Genomic DNA, 21,323 nt, shown 5'->3' with positions numbered 1-21,323 from the left:
AAGATGTTCTGTGGATTAATGTTGATCATAAAAATTAATAGGTATTTATTATTTGTTGTGAAACAAAACCACAGTTAACTTTGTGTTAACTTCCACAAATATACGATCCTTTACTAAGATGTGGACATACTATATATGCATGTTTATGGCCTATTTCCTTCACATTTCATAATATAGCATGGTCATTTTCTGTGCCAATATATATAGATCAGTGCTGTCCAATAGAAATATAATGCAAACCACAAATGTAATTTAAAATTTTCTAGTAACGACACCGAGCTGTCTTGTTTTTCTTCGCACCACTTCTAACAGCAACTGTGTGTTTCTTTTCTGACACCAAATACATGTTGTTTTTCCACACTGATTCTTTGAAACCAACCAGGTATCCAACAATTCAGTTCAATTCTGACACTAGCTCCTGGAGTTAGCACAGACCTCCACAAGGTAAGGGCTCAGTCCCGTAAGACTGCCCCACTTCAGATGCCCGTCACAAGTCCCCGGGGCTAGCTGTGCTTCTGTGTGACTGGCTCTAAACTTGGAAGTTCCCACACCTTTCCTCAGGTTCAATAATTTGCTAGAGGGACCACAGATCTCAGGAAACACCTCACTTTTGCTTCCCAGTTCATTATAAAGGATATAGTTCAGGAACAGCCAAATGGAAGAGGTGCACAGGGCAAGGTATTGGGAGAGGGAGGGAGTGGGGCCTGGTTCTTCCATGTGCTCCTGGAACCACCCTGCCAGCACTTCAAGTGATGGCCAACCCAGAAGACCCTAAGCCCTGTCTTTTAGGGATTTTGGGAGGTTTCATTACATAGACACGATTGATCGAATCATTGGCCGTCAGTGATTAAATTCAATCTCTAGCTCCTTTTCCCTCCCTGAAGGTGAGGGGGTGGGGGGCACTAAAAGTTCCCACCTTCTAATCACTGGTTCCTCTGGCCACCAGCACCCACCCCTCCCCAAGCCATGACCTCATGAGCATAAACTCAAGTATGTTTGAAAGGGGCTTGTTATGAATAACAAAAGACACTCCTGTCACTCGGGAAATTCTAAGAGTTTTAGGAACTCTGTGCCAAGGACTGGCATAAAGACCAAATATGTATTTTTATTATACCACACACATTTTTTAAAAGTAAAGGGAAACAGGTGACATTATTAATTTTTTTTAAATTAATTTGTTTATTTTTGGCTGTGTTGGGTCTTCATTGCTGCACACGGGCTTTCTTTAGTTGTGGCGAGTGGGGGCTACTCTTCATTGCGGTGTGCGGGCTTCTCATTGCAGTGGCTTCTCTTGTTGTGGAGCACAGGCTCTAGGCACACAGGCTTCAGTAGTTGTGGCACACGAGCTCAGTAGTTGTGGCTTGCGGGCTCTAGAGCGCAGGCTCAGTAGTTGTGGCACACGAGCTTAGTTGCTCCACGGTATGTGGGATCTTCCTGGACCAGGGATCGAACCCGTGTCGCCTGCATTGACAGGCGGATTCTTAACCACTGCACCACCAGGGAAGCCCGGTGACATTATTTTTAATAATTTATTTTATCCAATATATCAAACATATTATCTTATTTCAGCGTATAATCAATATTTTAAAATCCTTTCTTTTTTTTTAATGCTAAGTCTTCAAATTCTAGTGTGTATTTTACACTTAAATAGCACATCTCAGTTTAGACTGGTCACATTTCAAGTGTCAGTAGGCACAGGTGGTGAGTGCCTGCCCTATTGCCCAGCTCAGTTCTGGGTCATCTGTTTCAATGGTAGCATAGTATTCCAGTCTCATTTAGATGGACATTTAGGTTTCCAACCTATAATAACTATAAATGACATTGCAAAGAAGGTAAGATTAGCTTCCGCTATGAGTTACAGAAGAGCTCCAAAATAGTGGCCTAAATAAGGTAGAAGCATATTTCTCTTGTGTGTGGAGGAAGTGTGGAGATGGGCAGTCAAGGAATGGTAGGGCCCTATCTAATGTTTTACCCGGTGGGTAGGTGCGAGCAGCTCTTCCTAGGGTTGTTATCTCTTTAGCTTAGGTTGGCTGCTAGATCTTTCGTTATTAACAATTCCAAGCAGTGACAGAGGAAAGGGGAAGAAGAAGTCAAAAGGCATGAGTTGCAGTCTTTTAAAGGTTTCTTGGAAGTTACACAAAAAACTTCCAGTTATACCTCCTTGGCCAGAATTGAGTTTCTTGACAACACCTACCTGCAAGGAGGGCTTGGAAAATGTAGTCTTTTAGCTGATTCATTGCTATATTCAGGGATTCTGTTAGAAAAGAAGACCCTGTGTTGTGATCAGTCTGTACATATACCTTGTAGACTGTCTGGTTATTCCCCTTAAATAAATTCCTGAATGCTCATTGCTGGTGCAAAGGGTTTACACCTTTGTATTTTGATTGAATTTGCCATTTTTCCTTTTAGGAAAGTTATGCCTATTTGGACTCCCATCTCCAGCAGCCGAGAGTGCTTGTTTGTCTACACATTTGCCAGTGATGGTTGTCATCAATCTTTTTGCCAGTGTGATAGACCAGAAAAACCCAAAAGGCTCATTATTGTTTTGTATTTGCATTTATTGTACTGCTCGTGAAGTTGAGCATGATTTCATTTGCTTTATGACCATTTCTATTTCTTCTTTGTAAATTGCCTTTTCAGTTCATTTTTGTAAGGGATTTTTGAAAATTGTGTTGATTTATAAGAGTTTTTGTCATATCTTGATGATAAGGATATCAACCCTTAGAAACTTGTGGCAGATATCTTCTTTGTTGACTTTCAGCCATGTTTTATTTTTTATGTAGTTAAATCAAAGTTACATGGTTTTGGTATCATGACTGGAAAGGGCTTTCGAATCTCAAGATTATTTTCTTCGGGGACTTCCCTGGAGGTCCAGTGGTTAAGACCCCACACTTCCACTGCAGGGCGTGCAGGTTTGATCCCTGGTTTGGGAACTAAGATCCACACGCCATGTGGCGTGGCCAAAAAAAAGGAAAAAAAAAGATTATTTTCTTCTAACACTTCTATAGTTCTTTTTGCTTTTTTGTCTTTTCTTTTTTTTTTTCATTTGAATAAGTCCCATCTGGCATTTATTTTTATTAAACTTGTTCTCTGCCTCTGTCATTGTAATTTTTTCATATAGTGACATTATCAACCATGTATTGAAATCTTTTTCCACTGATTTTTTATATGCCCATCATATCCTAAATCCCTATCTACACGTGAGCCTTTCTGAAGGTACGTTTATTGGTTGATTTTTGCATTAGGTAAAAAGTACTTCATATTTCAATAATTTTTCAGCCCTATAATAAAGAAGAAGGCCCGGAGTCTAGTGAAGAAGGCAGTGAAGAAGATGTAGAGGTGGGGGATGAAACGGCAGAAGGAGCAGAAGTTAAACAAAGGTAAAAAGGTGTGAGGGGACATCAAAGTAGGTTTAGGAAACATTTTATTTGTTTATTTTTACTATTATACGTAATTCAAGAATTTCTTGAAATGGAAACAGCTGATAGTTTGGGAGCAGGGCTTTTCATATTACTGTTTGCTTAAGATCATTGCAACTTTAACTTGGTGATTATTGTTAGCACATGCTATTATGCTTAGTTTCGGGGAGACTCTCTTAGGTTTTCAGAAGTTACAATTATATACTTTGTTCTTTGATTAATGAACTTCCCTAATTGAGTGAATAGGCATAAACTTTCTGTACACTCACCTAGCTACCGTTTCTCCCTAGAACCGATTCTCATTGGAGTGCCGTCCGAAAAGCCATCTCAGAGGTTGGTATCTCCTGTCTTATTAATGATGTCTCGTTTTGTTACCTAATAGCTCTGATAAGAGTTCAGATTCAAAACAGGATGGAAACTTTAAATGAAAGCATTGGATCTTAAGCAGGATACAGAGCATGGAATGCACAGAGCTTTAAAACATATTTCTGATTTAGTAAGCCTATGCCTATGAGGGCTTGGAAATGTCTCTCATTGATTCTGCTTGAATTTTCTATCATTTGGGTAAAGACAGTTGTTAAATTTTGTTAATATTAAAAAATTCCAAAAAGCTCAAAAAAGTAAGAAACTTGGGACTTTCCCTGGTGGTCCAGTGGTTGAGACTCCACACTTCCAATGTAGGGGCATGGGTTTGATCCCTGGTCAGGGAACTAAGACAGGCCATGGGGCGCAACCAAAAAAAAAGAAAAAGTAAGAAACTATCAATAATCCTATCATTTAAAAAGTTGCATAACAAAATGAAAATCCACTCCTTCCGTAAGTAATCATCACTAACCATTTAGTAAATATATTCTTTCTGCCTTTTTTACCCTACTTATCACTTACATGGACATGCACGTGTGTGCATGCGTGTGTGTGTGTATGTACATATAGTGTACAAAAAAGCCATTAATTCTTCAGTGCATATCAGTTTACGATATCAACTCATCTGTGACAGGGCAGTACTTTGTGGAGCAGGACAGGCCATTTTGATGGGGGCCATGCAGGAAGCAGCAGGTCTGGAGCACAGTGCAGCCCCCTGGGCACTGCATTGGGGCTTAGGTCCTCAGGAAAGGCCAGGATTCAGCAATGGCGTCTTCTCAGGAATTGGGGGTTAAATTGCTATATTCTTCCGCTAAAGTCTGTACATTTGTATTTTTCTTTCGGGGGTTGTAGTTGCTACAGTGATAAAGAGAGAGTATCCTAGAGGTGAGGAAACATGAATGAAACCAAGCAAATTTTTGTTTTACTCTCTTCAGCAGATTAACACCGTTGACGTACTGACCACGATGGGAGCTATTCCTGCCGGGTTCAGGCCTTCCACCCTCTTCCAGCTTCTGGAGGAAGGTAACAGGTGTCCATCAGCCACCACAGACTTTTAGTAAAGCGGTCACGGTTTACATCTAATTTTTCTGGCACAGCCAAAGCAAGTCATTGAAAAAGTTGTAACATCTCACATCTCTTGGACGCTCATCTTTTCCTTCATCTTGCTTGTGAAGGAGGAAGGAGCCCTGATCCTATCAGAGGCCAAGCCCCCTTCCATTATTTCAAAAACATGACTCTTTGATCAACCTTTTCCTGTATCTTCAGCCTGCTCTCCCCTGCCCCATTGGCTGATTCCCTCATCAGTAGTCCTAGCAAACCTAAAACCTCCCACCTTTACGGACCAGCTCCCCGCAACCCTGTCCCATTCTGGATGAAGCCTCCCTTTCTCTGCTTTTCCTCACAGTGAGACTTTTCCAAAGAGTTTTCCCTATTCACTGTTTCTGTTTCCTTACTCATTCTTGGATTGCCCTGTACTTGGCAACATTTGTTCATAAGCTCATTTTAAAGAGGAATAATGTTGTGGGGAGGCTCCCCTGTATACCCTGAGCTGCTGAGTCATCTGTGGAAGGGCTGCTTTGAGGCTTCTCTGTCGGGAGGCTCTTCTCAGCCCTCCCTGAACACCCAGCTCCTTCTCATGCTTTGTTTTATTTTTGTTTTTTATTATAAATCTCTTTTTATTTATTTATTTATCGATCTATTATTATTATTATTTTGGGCTGTGCTGCGCAGCTTGTGGGATCTTAGTTCCCCGACCAGGGGTCATCCCCGGGCCCTTGTGGAGTCCTAACCACTGGACCGCCAGGGAATTCCCCGCTTCTCATGCTTTGGGTCTCAGGGTACATTCCCAGAGACACCTTCCATGTAGGCCCTCCTACTCCCATTCACTTGAGCACCCTTTATAAGTCTAAGTCAGCTTATAATTATTTTGTCTTTTGTCTACTTATTTTTTGTAACAGTTTCCCCCACTGAAGTGTAAGCTAATGAGGGCAGGGGCCATATTTCTCTGATTCACGTTTATGTTTCCAGCTCCCAGCATAGCACCTGGCAGAGTAGGAACTCAAAAATGAGTTCTTGGGTGAGTAAATGATTTTGTAATAGGTATTCGTCATGACACGAGTATGGAAGAACAGTATTAAAATGCTTTTGTGTTAAGAAGTAAAATTAATGATTATATACTTTCTCTAAAATATCTAAAAAGTGTTCACAGAGTTTCTGCATTTTACAAAAATATTTGAATGGATCATCTTCATCATGGAGCATGTTACTGGCCTAAAAGTCTTTAAGATCTTTCCTAAAGCCACTTTAAGATCAGCTCTCATGTGCTTCTATCCTTACATTTCCTGCTGTTGTTCTTATCTCTGTTGGTATGTCTGTCTTAGGAAGCAAGTTTCTAGCAAACAGCTTGGCATTTTCGATGTCTGTTTCCTAAGTTTGTACCATAACATCATGAATTTGGGGTTTTGAATTTCATTCGTTCTTTGTAAGAAAATAAAGGAACAATTATTTTTGCAGGGAATCAATTTCGAGCAAGTTACTTCTTACAACCAGAGCTCACTACTTCACAACTGGCCTTCAAAGATCTAATGTGGGATGCTAAAACGGGCTCTGTAAGTATGGTTACTGTCAGTAAAATTATAAATTTTCCAGATTTTGTCATGGTTGCAAATATACAGGTAACGTAAATTGATTAATGCATTATAAAAAAACAAAAAAAAATTGTCTCCGCATTGTAATTTTGAAACACTTAGTGAGTTTCATGGCTGAGACAGAACTTGGGTCTGTTACCTTGACGTTATCTTGTTTCTCTTCTCCACTGCTCTCTTCTCCCATTGTTACAAAGGAAATAATACTAGGTATCAATCTTCATCATTCTTTGCCTCAATTTTTTCATCTGTAAAAAGGGAAAAATAGTAGTAATACTTCCAACATAGGGTTATTATGAGAATTGCACTGAATGTGTGAAGGGCTTAGAACAGTGCCTGACACATGATGATAACTTAGTAAATGTTAGCCAGTATCATTATTATTAGTGGCAGTAGTAATATTATTTTAATTAAATAGGAATGAGGAACTTGGCAGTACTTTCTGATTATACTTTGTGGGGAGCTTGGAGCGGAGGATTACTGGCATCCCCCTTATTTGAAGTAGGAAATGCTCTTGACATTCAATTCTCCTCCTTAGAAGATATAAACTGCATTTGAGCCCCTCACTCCCCTTCCTGTTTACCTTCTGCCTTTTCTCCCTTGCTCCCCCAGAGCCTCAGGGAAGAATAAGAGAACCCAGTGTGGCCAGGTTTTGTGGGAAGGGGTGGTGCAGAATTTTCGTACTCTTTTCCTTCTCAACCCGAGCATGCCTGGAATCTTTTTAGCATTAAACATCTCCTATTGCAAGTTTACAAATATGTTATATTTGGTGTGTGTAGTATACTAGTACTGAATAAATAGCATTTAATTTTGTGAACTTGTATACAGAGAGCTCAATTGTCAGCTCTCATTTTTTAATGGAAAAGGTGACAAACTGTTAAACATTGTCTGATTTTTTTTCAGTGATATGTTATTTAAAAGGAAAGGCCCAGGACCATAAAGCAGAATGTTAAGAATTGAAGATGTTCTTAAATTTAAAAAAACTAGAATGCCAGTTTTTTTTAATTGACATTCTGAATTATCTTGTGAAGTAGAACTGAATAACTACATCCAATGGTCAGTGCGTTCTCTCTGTCAAAACATCTATATTAGAAGCCAGGGAATAATGTAGATAAATGCTTGGAATTGAAACAAGGAGGAGCTAGCTGGATAATATTAACGCCAGGTGTCACTGGTCACTATGCTGTGGTGACCTTCTATGCGGACCTGCCTTATGTAAGAAGGAGCTGTAAGAACGAACCTGGAATACAGTTGATTCCATGGTCAGATCATTCTTTTTCCCTGATTGTACTGACTGTTCTTTTCATCACAATTTTTGTTTATTTAACAAAAAAATGCAAAATTTTTTAAAAGATTTATTTATTTATTTTTGGCTGTGTCAGGTCTTAGTTGCGGCATGCGGGAGGTTCGTTGCAGCACTTGGGCCTCTCTCCAGTTGTGGCGTGCGGGTTTTCTCTTCTCTAGTTGTGGCATGCGGGGTCCAGAGCGCGTGGGCTCTGTAGTTTGTGGCCCGCGAGCTCTCTTGTTGAGGCGCGCAAGCTCAGTAATTGTGGCATGCGGCCTTAGTTGCCCTGCGTCATGTGGGATCTTAGTTCCCTGACCAGGGATCAAACCCACGTCCCCTGCATTGTAAGGTGGATTCTTTACCGCTGGACCACCAGGGAAGTCCCCAAAGCAAATATTTTAAATATAAATATTTATGAAAATTTTAACTGAAGTTTTGGGTTAAATTAAACAGACTATTGAAACTTTTCTTGTGTGTGTATGTTGTGTGCAAAATTTATTCTTTTGTTCTTTTTTATTCTATATGCATTTTCTTAAGCATTTACAAAAGGTGCTTTGAAAATGAATTTGTCTTATAAGTCATAAAAGTAAACCTTCCTCATAACTAATTTTTCTCTCAGATTAGGTCAAGACCAAGTCGTGTTTCCTTGATTCTGACCCTCTGGAGCTGTAAGATGATTCCTCTTCCAGGAGTGAGCATCCAGGTTCTGAGCAGACACGTGCGCTTCTGTCTGTTTGACGGCAGTAAGGTGAGCTTGCTGAGGAGTTAAACCGGTTCCCACCATATGTTAACGCCACACATTAACCGCGTACTGCACAGGGTCTGTCTGTCTCTTTCTCCCTCTCAACCTCTCTCTCTCTGCGTGTGTGTGTGTATAAGTATCTATATAAAATGATGTGTGGTACAGTGCAAACTACATGTGTTCTGATGACACAGACTTAACTCCTGGCTCTTTCAGTTGCTAAGTGTGTGATATTTATACATCACAGTTAACGCCTCTGAGCCTTAGATTTTTCACTTACAAAAAGGCACTATGCCTATCTTCTAGTATTGTATACAGTTCAGGTTTGCAGGTTAGAGTATTGCATTTTTGACAGGTGTACACACCTGTATAACCAACATCCCAGGCAACATATGGAGCATCACCATAACCTGACAAAGTTGCCTTGTGTCCTTTTCCATTCTGTGCCTCTCTGATTCCTAAGAGAATAGTTTTTACCCAGTACCAAAAAATTTGAATAACTCTTAATTAATTGATTTATGAGATACAGATGAAACAGTGCCTGGATGGAACTTTATGACTTTAATTGCATACACTAGACAAGAAGAAAGATTTTTAAATCAGTGATCTAAGCTCGAACTCAAGAGCCTAGAAAAGGAAGAGTGAGTCAATCCCAAAGGAAGTAGAATGGAGGAAATAATAAAGAGTAGAAATTAATGAAGTAGAAAACAAGAGAAAGTCAGAAAAGGCAAAGTTTATTCTTTGAAAAGATTAATAAAATTGAGAGGTGCCTAGTAAGACTGATCAAGAAATTTTAAAAGAGAGAAAGAAACAAAACAAATGATTGTTGCCGAAACTCTGCCTCTGTTCACCGGTGCCAAATAGAAACACGGAAACAGAGTTTTGGGTGAAGTAGAAAAGAAGAGCTTTATTGCTTTGCCAGGCAAAGGGGGCCACAGTAGGCTAATGCCCTCAGAACTGTGTGTTCCACACTGGAGCAGGTAGTGAAGAGTGTTACAGTGCTCAAGGAGCAGAGTGTGATCAGCTCATGGACATTCTTCTGATTGGCTGGTGGTGAGGTAATTGGGAGTCAACATCATCAACCTTCTGGTTCCAACCAGTCTGAGGTCTGCGTGCTTGTGGGCAGCACACAGTTAAGTTCTCCCACCTGGAGGGGGTTTCAGTATCTGCAAAACAGCTCACAGGACATGGCTCAGAATATTGTCTATAGCCCTTGAGGAAGAACTAAAGGTCCTTGACTTTGTTTAATGGCTAAAGTATTACTATTTTGTCTTGCTTGACTGTTTTCCTTTCTTTCTGCATTTTTTCACTTCTCTGATTAAATTTATGCTTTGACGTTTTTCTACAGACAAAAGGCAGGTGGAGGACAGGGGTGGGGCTCTTTTCTGGGAAGGCCTGGTAGGGTCCTGCTTGGTTACATGATCACCATCTGACATGAAAATGGAGACCTCAGCACAGATCCTGCCCACATTAAAGGGATAAGCAGGGGATATTGTAAACAACTTTATGGCAGTAAATTTGATAACATCAATAAACAGATAAATTCTTTGAAAACCGTAACTTAACGAAACTGACACAAGAAGAAATAGAACAATTTGAATGACCCCTGTTAAAGAAATTGAAACAGTAATTAAAAATCTTCCAATAAAGAAAACTCCAGACCCAGATGGTTTCACTGGTGGATTCCTCCAAACATTTAAGGAAGAAATAATACCAATAGTACACAAACTTCCAAAGAATAGATAAAGAGGAAATGCTTCCCATCTCATTTCACGAGGCCAGGAAAAACATGATACCAAAATATGACGAGACATTACAAAAAAGAAAAATTACACGACCAGTATTCCTTATGAATATATAACTAAAATCCTAAACAAAATATTAGCAAATTGAATCTAGCCATGTACAAAAAACGACAGTATATCATGACTAATTGGGGTTTATTCCAGGAATTCAAATGTACACACCTGTGTAACCAATATTTAACATTTGATAATAGATTATTGTAATTTGCCATATTAACAGAACCGAAGAACAAAAATCACCTGATCATCTCAATAGATGCGGAAAAAGCAGCTGACAAATTTTAACACCCACTTATGATTTTTAAAAAGTTCTCACCAAACTAAGAACAGAAGGGAACTTCAAATTGGTAAAGGGCAACAAGAGAAAGCTAAAGCAAAGCTACTAGCATCATCACACTTAATGTGAAATATTGCATACTTTTCCCCTACGGTCAGGAACGATTCAAGGATATCCAAGAAATAAAAAAGATAACTCAGGTTTTTTTAATTGACAAAAGACTTGAACAGGCACTTAAAGAAAATATGGGGGCTTCCCTGGTGGCGCAGTGGTTAAGAATCCGCCTGCCAATGCAGGGGACATGGGTTCCAGCCCTGGTCCGGGAAGATCCCACATGAGTCGGAGCAACTAAGCCCGTGTGCCACAACTACTGAGCCTGCGCTCTAGAGCCCGCGAGCCACAGCTACTGAGCCTGCACGCCACAACTACTGAAGCCCGTGTGCCTAGAGCCCGTGCTCTGCAACAAGAGAAGCCACTGCAGTGAGAAGCCCGCACACTGCAACGGAGAGTAGCTCCTGCTCGCCATAACTAGAGAAAGCCCGCACGCAGCAACAAAGACCCAGTGCAGCCAAAAATTAATTTTTTTTAAAGTATAGTACAAATGTTTAAAAAAAAAAAGAAAGAAAATATGTCAAACCAATGGGTCTGTAAAAAGATACACAACATATAATAAGTCATCCAGGAAATGCAAATTAAAACCAGAATGAGAGAGAGCCAACCATAGGCTATGCTTAAGAAACCACCTTAAACATAGTAATATAAGCAGGTTAGAAGGAGAAGGATGGAAAAAGATACACCATTCAAAACATATTAATATCAGACAAAGTATACTTCAGAAGAAGGAAAATTACCAGGAATAAAGTGGTACATTACATGATAAAATGGACAATTCACCAAGAAGACGTAACAATCCTAAATGTGTATACACCTAACATCAGAGCTTCAAAATACATGCAGTAAAAATGGACCAAACTGAAAGGAGAAATGGGCAAAGCCACAATCATGATTGGAGACTTTAATACTTCTCTCTACAGTACTGTAGAACAAGTAGACAGAAAATTAGTCAGAATATAAGAGAACAGAATAACACCATGAACAAACTGGATGTAATTAACATTTGTACAACACTTCACCCCCAAAGAGGAAAGTACGCATTCTTTTTAGTGCATATGGAATATTCAGCAAAATAGATGGTCCTGAGCAGATTTAGAAGAATTGAAATCATACAATGTATGGTCTTGGATCACATGTGATTGAATTAGAAATCAGAAACAGAAAGATAACTGGAAAAATCCTTAAATACTTAGAAATTAAACGACAGATTTCTCAAGAATCAATGGGTTAAAAGAAAATTTCAAGGGAAATTAGGAAATATTTTGAACTGAGCAAAAAAATGAAAATGCAGCATAATATTTGTGGGATGTTAGCGAAAGCATTGCTTAGAGGGAAATTTGTAGCACCAGAAAAGAATTCTGTTATGGGGAGGGGGACGGGTAAGCTGTGACAAAGTGAGAGAGTGGCATGGACATATATACACTACCAAACGTAAAATAGATAGCTAGTGGGAAGCAACCGCATAGCACAGGGAGATCAGCTCGGTGCTTTGTGACCACCTAGAGGGGTGGGATAGGGAGGGTGGGAGGGAGGGAGACGCAAGAGGGAAGAGATATGGGAACATATGTATATGTATAACTGATTCACTTTGTTATAAAGCAGAAACTAACACACCATTGTAAAGCAATTATACTCCAATAAAGATGTTAAAAAAAATCTCAATTTCATAGTCTACCTCCTGAGGGGGTGATGCTTGCCTTGAGATCTGAGGGGTGAACAGGCCGTAAGGAGATGAGGAGAAAAGGGGACAAGGGGAGTGTGTACCTGGCTGAAGGAGCAGCACAGGCCAGGGCCCTGGCAGGAAAGGACTTGGGAAGGGGAGCCAGGGGGCTGAGTGGGGGCAGCAAGAGGAAGTGTAGGACGGGGTGAAGCAGGAGGTACAGCGTAAGACGCTGTAAGCCACGATGTAGGGAGTTTCGTCTTTACCCTAAAAGCGGGGAAAGTCGTTAGAGGTAGGACATGACTTAGACGTACGTTTGGGGATGATTTCTGGCTCCTCTCTGGAGGTGGATTGAAGGGGGGCGGGGGTCAGAGGGATCTGAGTAGACCACTTGGGGGCTATGTCACAGTGTGGTGGTCAAAGGGCAGCAAGTGTCGCCTCAAGAAAACGACATCTGGAGCCATTTTGCCTGGAATTAACCCTGGCTCCGCCACCTGGGTGTGGGACGCTGACCAAATGACTCGACCTTGCTGTCTTGTCTCATGTGCATCCCTTAGGGTCGATGTGAGGACTAAATGAGTTAATGTAAGTAAAGCACTTAGACCAATACATGGAACATTATAAGTTGACCAGATGAGAGATGACGATGGTAACTTAGATTAGGGAAGTGGAGATGAGAGCTGTGGCCGGAGGGATATTTAGGAGGCAAAACCCAACACACTTTGGTTGGTGGTGGGTTGGATGTGGCAGGTGAGGGAGAGTGGGACGCCAAGCATGACACTAGGTCTTTGACTTCCACATCTGGGTGGATGGTGGTGACGTGCAGTGAGGTAGAGAACACTGATAGATATCTTTCTTTCTGCTGAGTGTACTCCTAACTCGCAGCATGAGGAAAGTGCCTTTCTTTCATCTGCACTGCGGGTAAATAAGGATCTTTCCTTCCTTCTACATGCTCTGCACAAGATCACTGCCAAAAACGAGCCAGTAGGTGTCGTCAGTGACCAAGAAAAGATGAATTGCCTTCTTTTTCCCAGATCTGGTTCCACGCTTTTTGCTGTACCTCTCGCTATTCTCATACGTGACAACATAAAACAAAGATTAGAATTCTATTTTGAATAATATATCAAAATAGTAGAAATTATTTTATATAAAAATAATAGAAGTTAGTTTATGAAACAAATTTTTGCCAAATTTTCCAAATTGAGGAGTTAGAGAACATATTTAATAGTTACATACTCATGCTATTTACTTAAGAATACTTTTTTTTTTTTTTTTCCTGCGGTACGCGGGCCTCTCACTGTTGTGGCCTCTCCCGTTGTGGAGCACAGGCTCAGCAGCCATGGCTCACCGGCCCAGCCACTCGGCGGCATGTGGCATCCTCCCGGACCGGGGCACGAACCTGTGTCCCCTGTATCGGCAGGCGGACTCTCAACCACTGCGCCACCAGGGAAGCCCAAGAATACTTCTTTAATAAGCCTAAGCCACGTTACAAATAAAAAGCATTATTACTATAACTAGTTAATGAGACACTACTTCCAATAATGACTGAGTAAGCTCCTCTCCAAATAACTTGCCCAGTGATGAGAACTGTAAATTCTGGGTAATATATGAAAAGCAGCTCCCTTGGGGCTCTGAAAAGCATCCCAAAGCAGGCGGGTCCTGGAGGGGCATCTTTCACTCTTGAGTCTGCTGTTTTATTTCTTCTCTTTGTTCCCTCTTTTTCATTCCCCTGTTTTATTTTTTTCTGTCTTCCTATGTGTTACCTGAACATTTTTTAGAACTCCGTTCTGAATTGTCTGCCGTGTTGTTGAGTGGATCTCTTTGTACAGGTTTTGGTATGACTTTATACCTACATAACTTCCCACGGCTGGCTAGTGTCAACGTTCCAGTTGAAGTGACATGTACCTCCCTTACCTCCCTTTAAAGCTCTTTACCCTCCCTGCTTTCTAATTGTCTTAAATATCTCCTCTACATACATTGAGAACCACATCACACAGTGTTAGAATTTTCCTTCAACCATCAAGCATAATTTAGAAAACTTCAGAGAAACCTCTCATATTTACCCTTGTTCTTACTCTTTCCATTGTTCTTCCTTCCTGATATTCAGAGATTTATCATGTTTTTTCTATTTAGAGAACTTCCTTTAACCATTCTTTTAGGGTAGGTCTGCAGGCTACAAATTCTCGTAGTTTTTCTTTATCTGAGAATGCCTGTTTCCCCTTTATTCCTGAAGGATATTTTCACTAGCTATACAGTTCTAGGTTGGCAGTTCTTTTCTTTAAGCACTCAAAAAATATTGTTCCATTTCCTCTGGCCTCTGTCTGATGAGAATTGGTTTTTCCCTATAGGTGAATCTAGGTGGTGTTTCTCTCTCACTGCTTTCAAGATATCGTGTTTAGAAGTTTTCAGAAGTTTATGTACTTTGTCATGGATTTCTTGGGTTTAACCTGTTTAGGGTTTTCTCAGCTTTTTAAACCATAGGTTTATATCTTTTGCCAAATTTGGGGATTTTTCAGCCATTATTTTCTCAAGTACTTTTCCAGCTCCAAACTCCCCTCTCCTCTGGGACTCCGATGACATGAATGTGAGTTAGATCTTTTGTTATAATCCCACGGGTTCCTGAGGCTCCCGATCATTTTTTCCCATCTATTCTATCTCAGTTGTTCACACTGCGTAGTTTCTGTTTTCCTATCTTCAAGTTCACTGATTCTTTTCTCTCTTTTCTGTTCTGTGGTTGAGTCTCATCAGTGACTTGTGTAGGTATGTGTGTGTGTCTGTTTTTAATCTTGGTTATTGTATTTTCCAGTTCTAGAATTTCCATTAGGGTCTCCTTTATCTTTCATTTTTTTGTTGAGATTTCCTTATTTCTTTCTTGAGACTTTGTATTTCTTTCTATGTTTTAAATTTCTTTTAAGCATCTCCATAGTTGTTTATTGAAACATTTTTAGATGGCTGCTTTAAAATGCTTCTCAAATAATTCCAATATCTGTGTCATCTCAGTATTGGTATCTTTTGATACCAATCTCATTCAAGTTGAGATTTTCCTGGTACTTGGTATAATGAATGATTTTTTTCTTTTTTTTATTGTATCCTGGACATTTTGAGTGTTGGGAGTCTCTGGATCTTAATAAGTTTAACTTGTATTTTAGCAGGCCTCTGACACCATTACTGCCAGGTGAGAATGGAAGTCCAGATTCCCCACTTGGCCTCTGCCCACACCCCTGGGGGTAGGTGTGCCTCCTTACTTTTGGGCCCTAATGGAAGTTCAGGCTCCTCTCTAGGCCTCCAGAGACAGCACTCACTGTGTCATTCCTCAGGACCTATGACCCCTAGTCAGCCCACTTTCCTGTCTCCATTGTGGACATTACAAGAAGATAAAAACTAAGGTTACTGAATTTCATTGTGTTAAATTTTCGATCAAAAAAAGAACTGTGAACAAATGATGAACTCTAGCTAATGATATGCATGCTAATGTATTTAGAGGAAAGTTTACTTACGTCTGCAAGTTTGCAGTGTGTCAAAACATTAGGTGAATTGATGGATGGACAGAAGATATATGTGATAATGCAAGTATAGTAAAATATTGATGGCAGAATTTAGGTGATAAGCTTATGGGTGTTCACTATAAGTTTCTTTTAACTTGTATATTTATATATATTTAATATATATTTGGTATATATTTGACACATTTCATAATTAACCACCATTTATGTTTCATCCTTAAAAATTGATTGAAAACCCTTAAGAACTCAGTAAGAAATAATACATCAAGTAATTGTATTAGTTTTGCCAATAATAAATAGAAAGCAAGTGTAAATCTCACATTTAGACTCTTATCTTAAAACATTACAATCTTCCAATTTGTTTATTCTTTTCCTTTTACATGTATTTTATACCACAATCTGACTTTTACTGGAATTAGCAATATTTGTTAAATTAGTAACTATTTCAAATACATAGAAACATGCAGAAAAAAACATAACAGCTACCCATGGCCTTGTCACTTAGTTCTATTGAAGCCTCTCAGTTTGCAATATGTAAATGTTTAGCCTACTTACTTAGCTGTAGATTATTCTCATAAATCTAAACTCCGTATTTCTTTCTCCTAACACACCAAAGATACTAACATGCTTTACCTACCTACTGGCCCATCTTGTCATCGTTGCTTAGAAGTTTTTTGGGTTTTTTTTTTTAATGCAAACAAATCTGTTTTTTAAAAAACAGTAAATATGTAATTATGTATAGTGACATATTTTGTTAATATCTATGCTCTGGGTTGTTTCTTGTATTGTAAGTATTTGATTTCTTCATGTGTCCTTAGAAGCACATTTTATGCAGAAGATATTTTACCCTTCCCCCACCAGCCAAGCCCCACCAATCTAATGGTGTTGTGATTGCTACCTCCAAACTCCAGTCCAGAACCAGATCTTACAGTGAAGTTTAGCGTTCTTGATCTAAGCTGATGTCAGGGACATCAGCGATTCACTTAAAGGTTCACTTGTTTACTTGGTTCTGATCCTGGTGTCATGGCTCCATCTTTGTCCTTCCTGCTTAGGCTCTTTACTTCCTATGAGGAGGAAGGTTGGCCACCATCTTTCTTCCACCCTACTGGCTTCAAGCAATAAGGCTGTCTCTGTTCCTCTATCATGTGTTGAGTACCATTAGCCTCTGTAACATACAAATCTGGCTCCTTGTCACCACGTCCCGCTCTAGACTCAGAGCCCAGGAGACCCCCAGTTTTAGTCTTGCCCTATTCTTTGTTTTTCTCTTCTGTTTATGGGCCACTGAAATATTCATCTCACTTTTGGGTCCTCCTCTGTCTTTTTAAGTGTCACTGCTTTATGTTTGGAGCAGAGCAGCTGTGTTGAAGCATAAATTCATCTTGAGCAGAAGTCCTTATGCATTCTTTTGTTTGTTTGCTTTTTAAATATTTATTTATTTATTTGGCTGCTCCGGGTCTTAGTTGCGGCACGCGGGGTCTTTTAGTTGCAGCATGCGGAATATTTAGTTGTGGCATGCAGGGTCTAGTTCTCTGACAAGGGACCGAACCCGGGCCCCCTGAATTGGGAGCGCGGAGTCTTAACCACTGGACCACCAGGGAAGTCCCCCTTATGCATTCTTTTTTTTTTTTTTTTTTTTTCTGTACGTGGGCGTCTCACTGTTGTGGCCTCTCCCGTTGCGGAGCACAGGCTCCAGACACGCAGGCCCAGCGGCCATGGCTCACGGGCCCAGCCGCTCCACGGCATGTGGGATCTTCCCGGACCGGGGCACGAACCCGCGTCCCCTGCATCGGCAGGCAGACTCTCAACCACTGCGCCACCAGGGAAGCCCCCCCTTATGCATTCTTGATGCAGTTTGCTAAGTGGAAAAATCTCTAAAATTTTGAACCCTTGATTATTTCATCCTTATGCTCTGAGCCAGTCATTCACCCTCTCTTGAGGCAGTTTTCTCAAATGTATAATGAGATGTTTGGACTAAGTCCTTTTTAGCTCTCAGAGTCAGTAACTCAAGAAGGATGTAAAACTATCAAGCAGAGGAAGTTTTTCCTCAATCAAAATCAGCATTCTCCAAGTTGAGAAGATAAAAGCAGAGATAGTATGAGACCTCAATTTCAATGATTGCAAGGGACTTCTTAGATATTAGAAGTGGGGAGCACTTCTTGAAAAACCAAGAAGGACCTTGGAATAAATAAAATGCAGTCTTAGATTAGACACCAGATAGTGATCAAAAGGAGTTTGTACTCCAAGAGCCCAGTCTGAGAATATATATCATTTTAGAAAGGGTTTAAATAAATTCATTTATATTAGTTGTGGAAGGAAATGGAGACTTTCTCTGTGGAAAACAACTTAGCTGCCCATAAGATCCTCCTAGTTGCTTGCCAATAGCAACACAGAGGGCAGTGGGTTGAATTTGACCTCATAGGACACGTTCAGGATGATTTCTAATTATTTTTAAAGCTTAGTTTTAGAAATGCTATACTAAAATATTTTTATCTAAAATAAAAATTGTATATTATCTATTCTTCTGGAAAATGTCAGTTTTGGCCATAACTTTATAGCATTTGAACTCTTTTTTTTTTTTTTTTTTACAGTTTTTGCTCCATTTGTATTCTATTGATTTGTATATATTATAGGACTAACTTCTTGCAATAGCATTTTATAAGAGATTAAATTCCAGGAAAAGTATACTTTATAGGCCTAGGGATCTTGAAGAAAACTGTAACCGTGTATCTGAGAGGGTAGCAGTGTCTCTCTTGACGGCAGGGTAATGGATTGCACATAAAATGCTCTTGTGGGTCATATTTCTTAAAAGGTCGTTCATACCTAAAATTTCTCTGAATTTTCTGGTTAATCTATCTCATATATTAAGTATTTCACGTAATACAGTTTATCACTAGTGCAAAGATCTGAGTCTGAATTCATTTATCAGTTCTTCCGTTGTGTTATAAGTGCTGTAACACTTGTTTTTTTGTTAATCATTTTAAATGTTATGTATGTATAATACTTGATGTAAAAAGAAAAAAGAATTACAGAGTTACACAAAGTAAGAAATGAAATATCCCCCTCTCCCTCTGCCCCACTGTTAACTGTTTGGGACCTGGAAGTGATAATGTTTCAACGAGCTTTCTACAATATGATTTCAAATGGGAAAATCTCATTTCAGGTTCTGAGCAACATTCATACAGTCAGGGCCACGTGGCAACCTAAGAAACCCAAAACATGGACCTTTTCTCCCCAGGTAAGTAACCTGCTCACTTGTGAATGGAAGTAAGAAGAATGGAATGAAACGTGAACTTCTTTTACCTGATAAGTATTATATGATTAATTTCTAAGGCAGGATTGTCAAAGTGTATTCCTGAAATAATGTATTTGTATTTAACACAGAATATATGGGGCCAGATTTGAATCTTTAGATTAATGTTCTTTGAGGACTTTGATAACAATTACTCATGTTTCTGACTCACCAAAGTTATAATGCCTATGAATCATCTCATTCAATGGATCACAAGGTTTAATTCTAGAAAATTCCGTCTGATGAAAAATGAAAACAGAAAGAGAAAACTTACGAAATGTTTTTCAAAAATGCAGTCTCCAACTGTGCTCGTGAGAGTTGTGCTTTCTTCAGATAAAAATCAAGGGTGACGCCTAGGGAACTGGTCAGTACACCCAGGGACTGTCAAGACTGGGACAAACAAAGGCTGGAATGAGGTTAAGTGGCTTGAAACCACCGAGTCAGTGCCACATAGATGCCAGTGGAGACGAAGATATCTTTATGTTCTTTTAATAACATTAATTTTCTATAGTTCTATTTACTTTACTTTTTTTCTACCTCCAGAGTTTCATTACTTCCCTCCCACAACTAACTCCCTCATGTCACTGCCCCTGAGAACCCTTCATTAACCTTCTCCTATTGCATCAGAAGATCTTACAGCAAGATAGAGGTTCACTGAGAGGACACAGCATGTGGGGGAGGCCCGGCCACCTCGCCTGTGGGCTGTGTGTGTCCACACTTGTCTACCACGCGACTCCTACAAGTCCAGTTTGATCTTCTAAGCATCCTACTGCTTACATTTTTTTTAAATTGTAACAATATAATTGTTCTACTCTTTTTTGTGTTAATTTCCTTTTATTTTATTTTTTTTATGTTTTGGCCGCCCCGCGCGGAGTGCGGGATCTTAGTTCCCCAACCAGGGATCAGACCCGCGCCCTCTGCAGTGGAAGCGCGGAGCCCTAACCACTGGACCGCCAGGGAAGTCCCCCTACTGCTTCCATTTTGACACAGTACTTCACAGTTCTGATAGTGCGTCTCTGTGCATGTGAAGTGGTTAGGGTAGAATTTTCCAAGGTTTTCCTGGATATAAAGATGAACTGTTTGGAGGGATAAATAATATGTGTATGTTGCTTTGTTGAATGAAATTAAGCGTCCTTAGGTGTGAGGCATTCTTCCTAGGTACTGTGGGAGCTTACACGTTAGTAGAGAAGACACATAAAACACCAATATCCTCTATTTATGGAGCTCTGACTGCGTGCCAGGCGCTGAGGTAGGCCGTGATGTGCATTTTCTCATCTAATCCTTGGAGTCGCTCTAAGGAGTGGGTGCTTTTGATAACGGTCACGTAGGCAGAATGTAATGTCACACAGGCAGCACTTGGGGATCCAAGTGCTGTGGAAGCACAGAGGAGGGTGAAATTAATTCTAGTCCTTAGGCTCAGGGAAGGTTCTATAGAAGAGAAACTAAACTTTGAAGGATGGGTAGGATTTTATAGGCAAGGAAGAGGGATGTAGTTGTCCAGGGAGGGGGAATGGAAAGGGCAGAAGGGAAGGAAAGGAAAATTTCCAAGGCATGCCTGAGGAAAGTTGAGCAAGTGTGTGTGCAGTCTGCAATTTTAGTTCTGTTTCCAAAGGACATTGGTTAATATAAATATAAATATCTTATCAGGGAATTTCCTGGTAGTCCAGTGGTTAGGACTCCGCACCGCCACTGCAAGGGGCACGGGTTCGATCCCTGGTCGGGGAACTAGGATCCCGCGTGCCACGTGGCACAGCCCCCCGCCAAAAAAATCTTATCAAACTATTTTTGTGATACCTCTGAAGACCTTGGTACAGTGCTTGTTTCACATTAGCCTCTGCTCTAAGCATAGAGTAAGTGAACGTAAAGGTAGTTTTCTTCAACACAAAAATTACATTTTAAAATTTCAAATCATTGGTATAGACGAGTCCAGTCCATCTGCTTTTTGTTTCCTTTAAAAGACCTTTATTATGATGCAGCGGCATAAACTATTTATAGATGAATAGAGCTGAACCTTCCCTCCATTTTTAAAAAAATTTATTTTATTGAAGTGTAGTTGATTTACAATGTTAACATCTGCTGTACAGCAAAGTGATTCAGTTACACATATATATACATTCTTTTTCATAGTCTTTTCCATTATGGTTTATGACAGGATATTGAATATAGTTCCCTGTGCTATCAGTAGGACCTCATTGTTTATCCTCCAACCATTTTTCATGTT

At 40.0% G+C, this 21,323-nt stretch overlaps 1 protein-coding gene across 11 annotated transcripts in view; it reads left to right on the top strand.

Annotated features, from left to right (window-relative positions):
* NPHP1 (nephrocystin 1) overlaps positions 1-21,323 on the top strand; it is a 104,996-nt gene that overhangs the window by 25,758 nt on the left and 57,915 nt on the right. For 9 of the 11 annotated variants that reach the window (XR_007470745.1, XR_004475688.2, XR_007470744.1 and 6 more), the window contains 6 exons: positions 3,280-3,380; positions 3,710-3,752; positions 4,718-4,805; positions 6,297-6,391; positions 8,332-8,460; positions 18,974-19,048. Coding sequence is in view for 8 of the 11 variants with exons in the window: in XM_033401928.2 (XP_033257819.2) it covers positions 3,280-3,380; positions 3,710-3,752; positions 4,718-4,805; positions 6,297-6,391; positions 8,332-8,460; positions 18,974-19,048 (531 nt within the window). In the remaining 3 variants the exon portion in view is untranslated. The remainder of the gene's footprint in view (positions 1-3,279; positions 3,381-3,709; positions 3,753-4,717; positions 4,806-6,296; positions 6,392-8,331; positions 8,461-18,973; positions 19,049-21,323) is intronic. The other 2 variants (XM_033401930.2, XM_033401933.2) reach the window with 1 other exon arrangement.

This window comes from Orcinus orca, chromosome 13 (assembly GCF_937001465.1).
Source record: "Orcinus orca chromosome 13, mOrcOrc1.1, whole genome shotgun sequence".
NCBI classification, from domain to species: domain Eukaryota; kingdom Metazoa; phylum Chordata; class Mammalia; order Artiodactyla; family Delphinidae; genus Orcinus; species Orcinus orca.
This window is presented reverse-complemented; position numbering and strand designations above follow the sequence as displayed.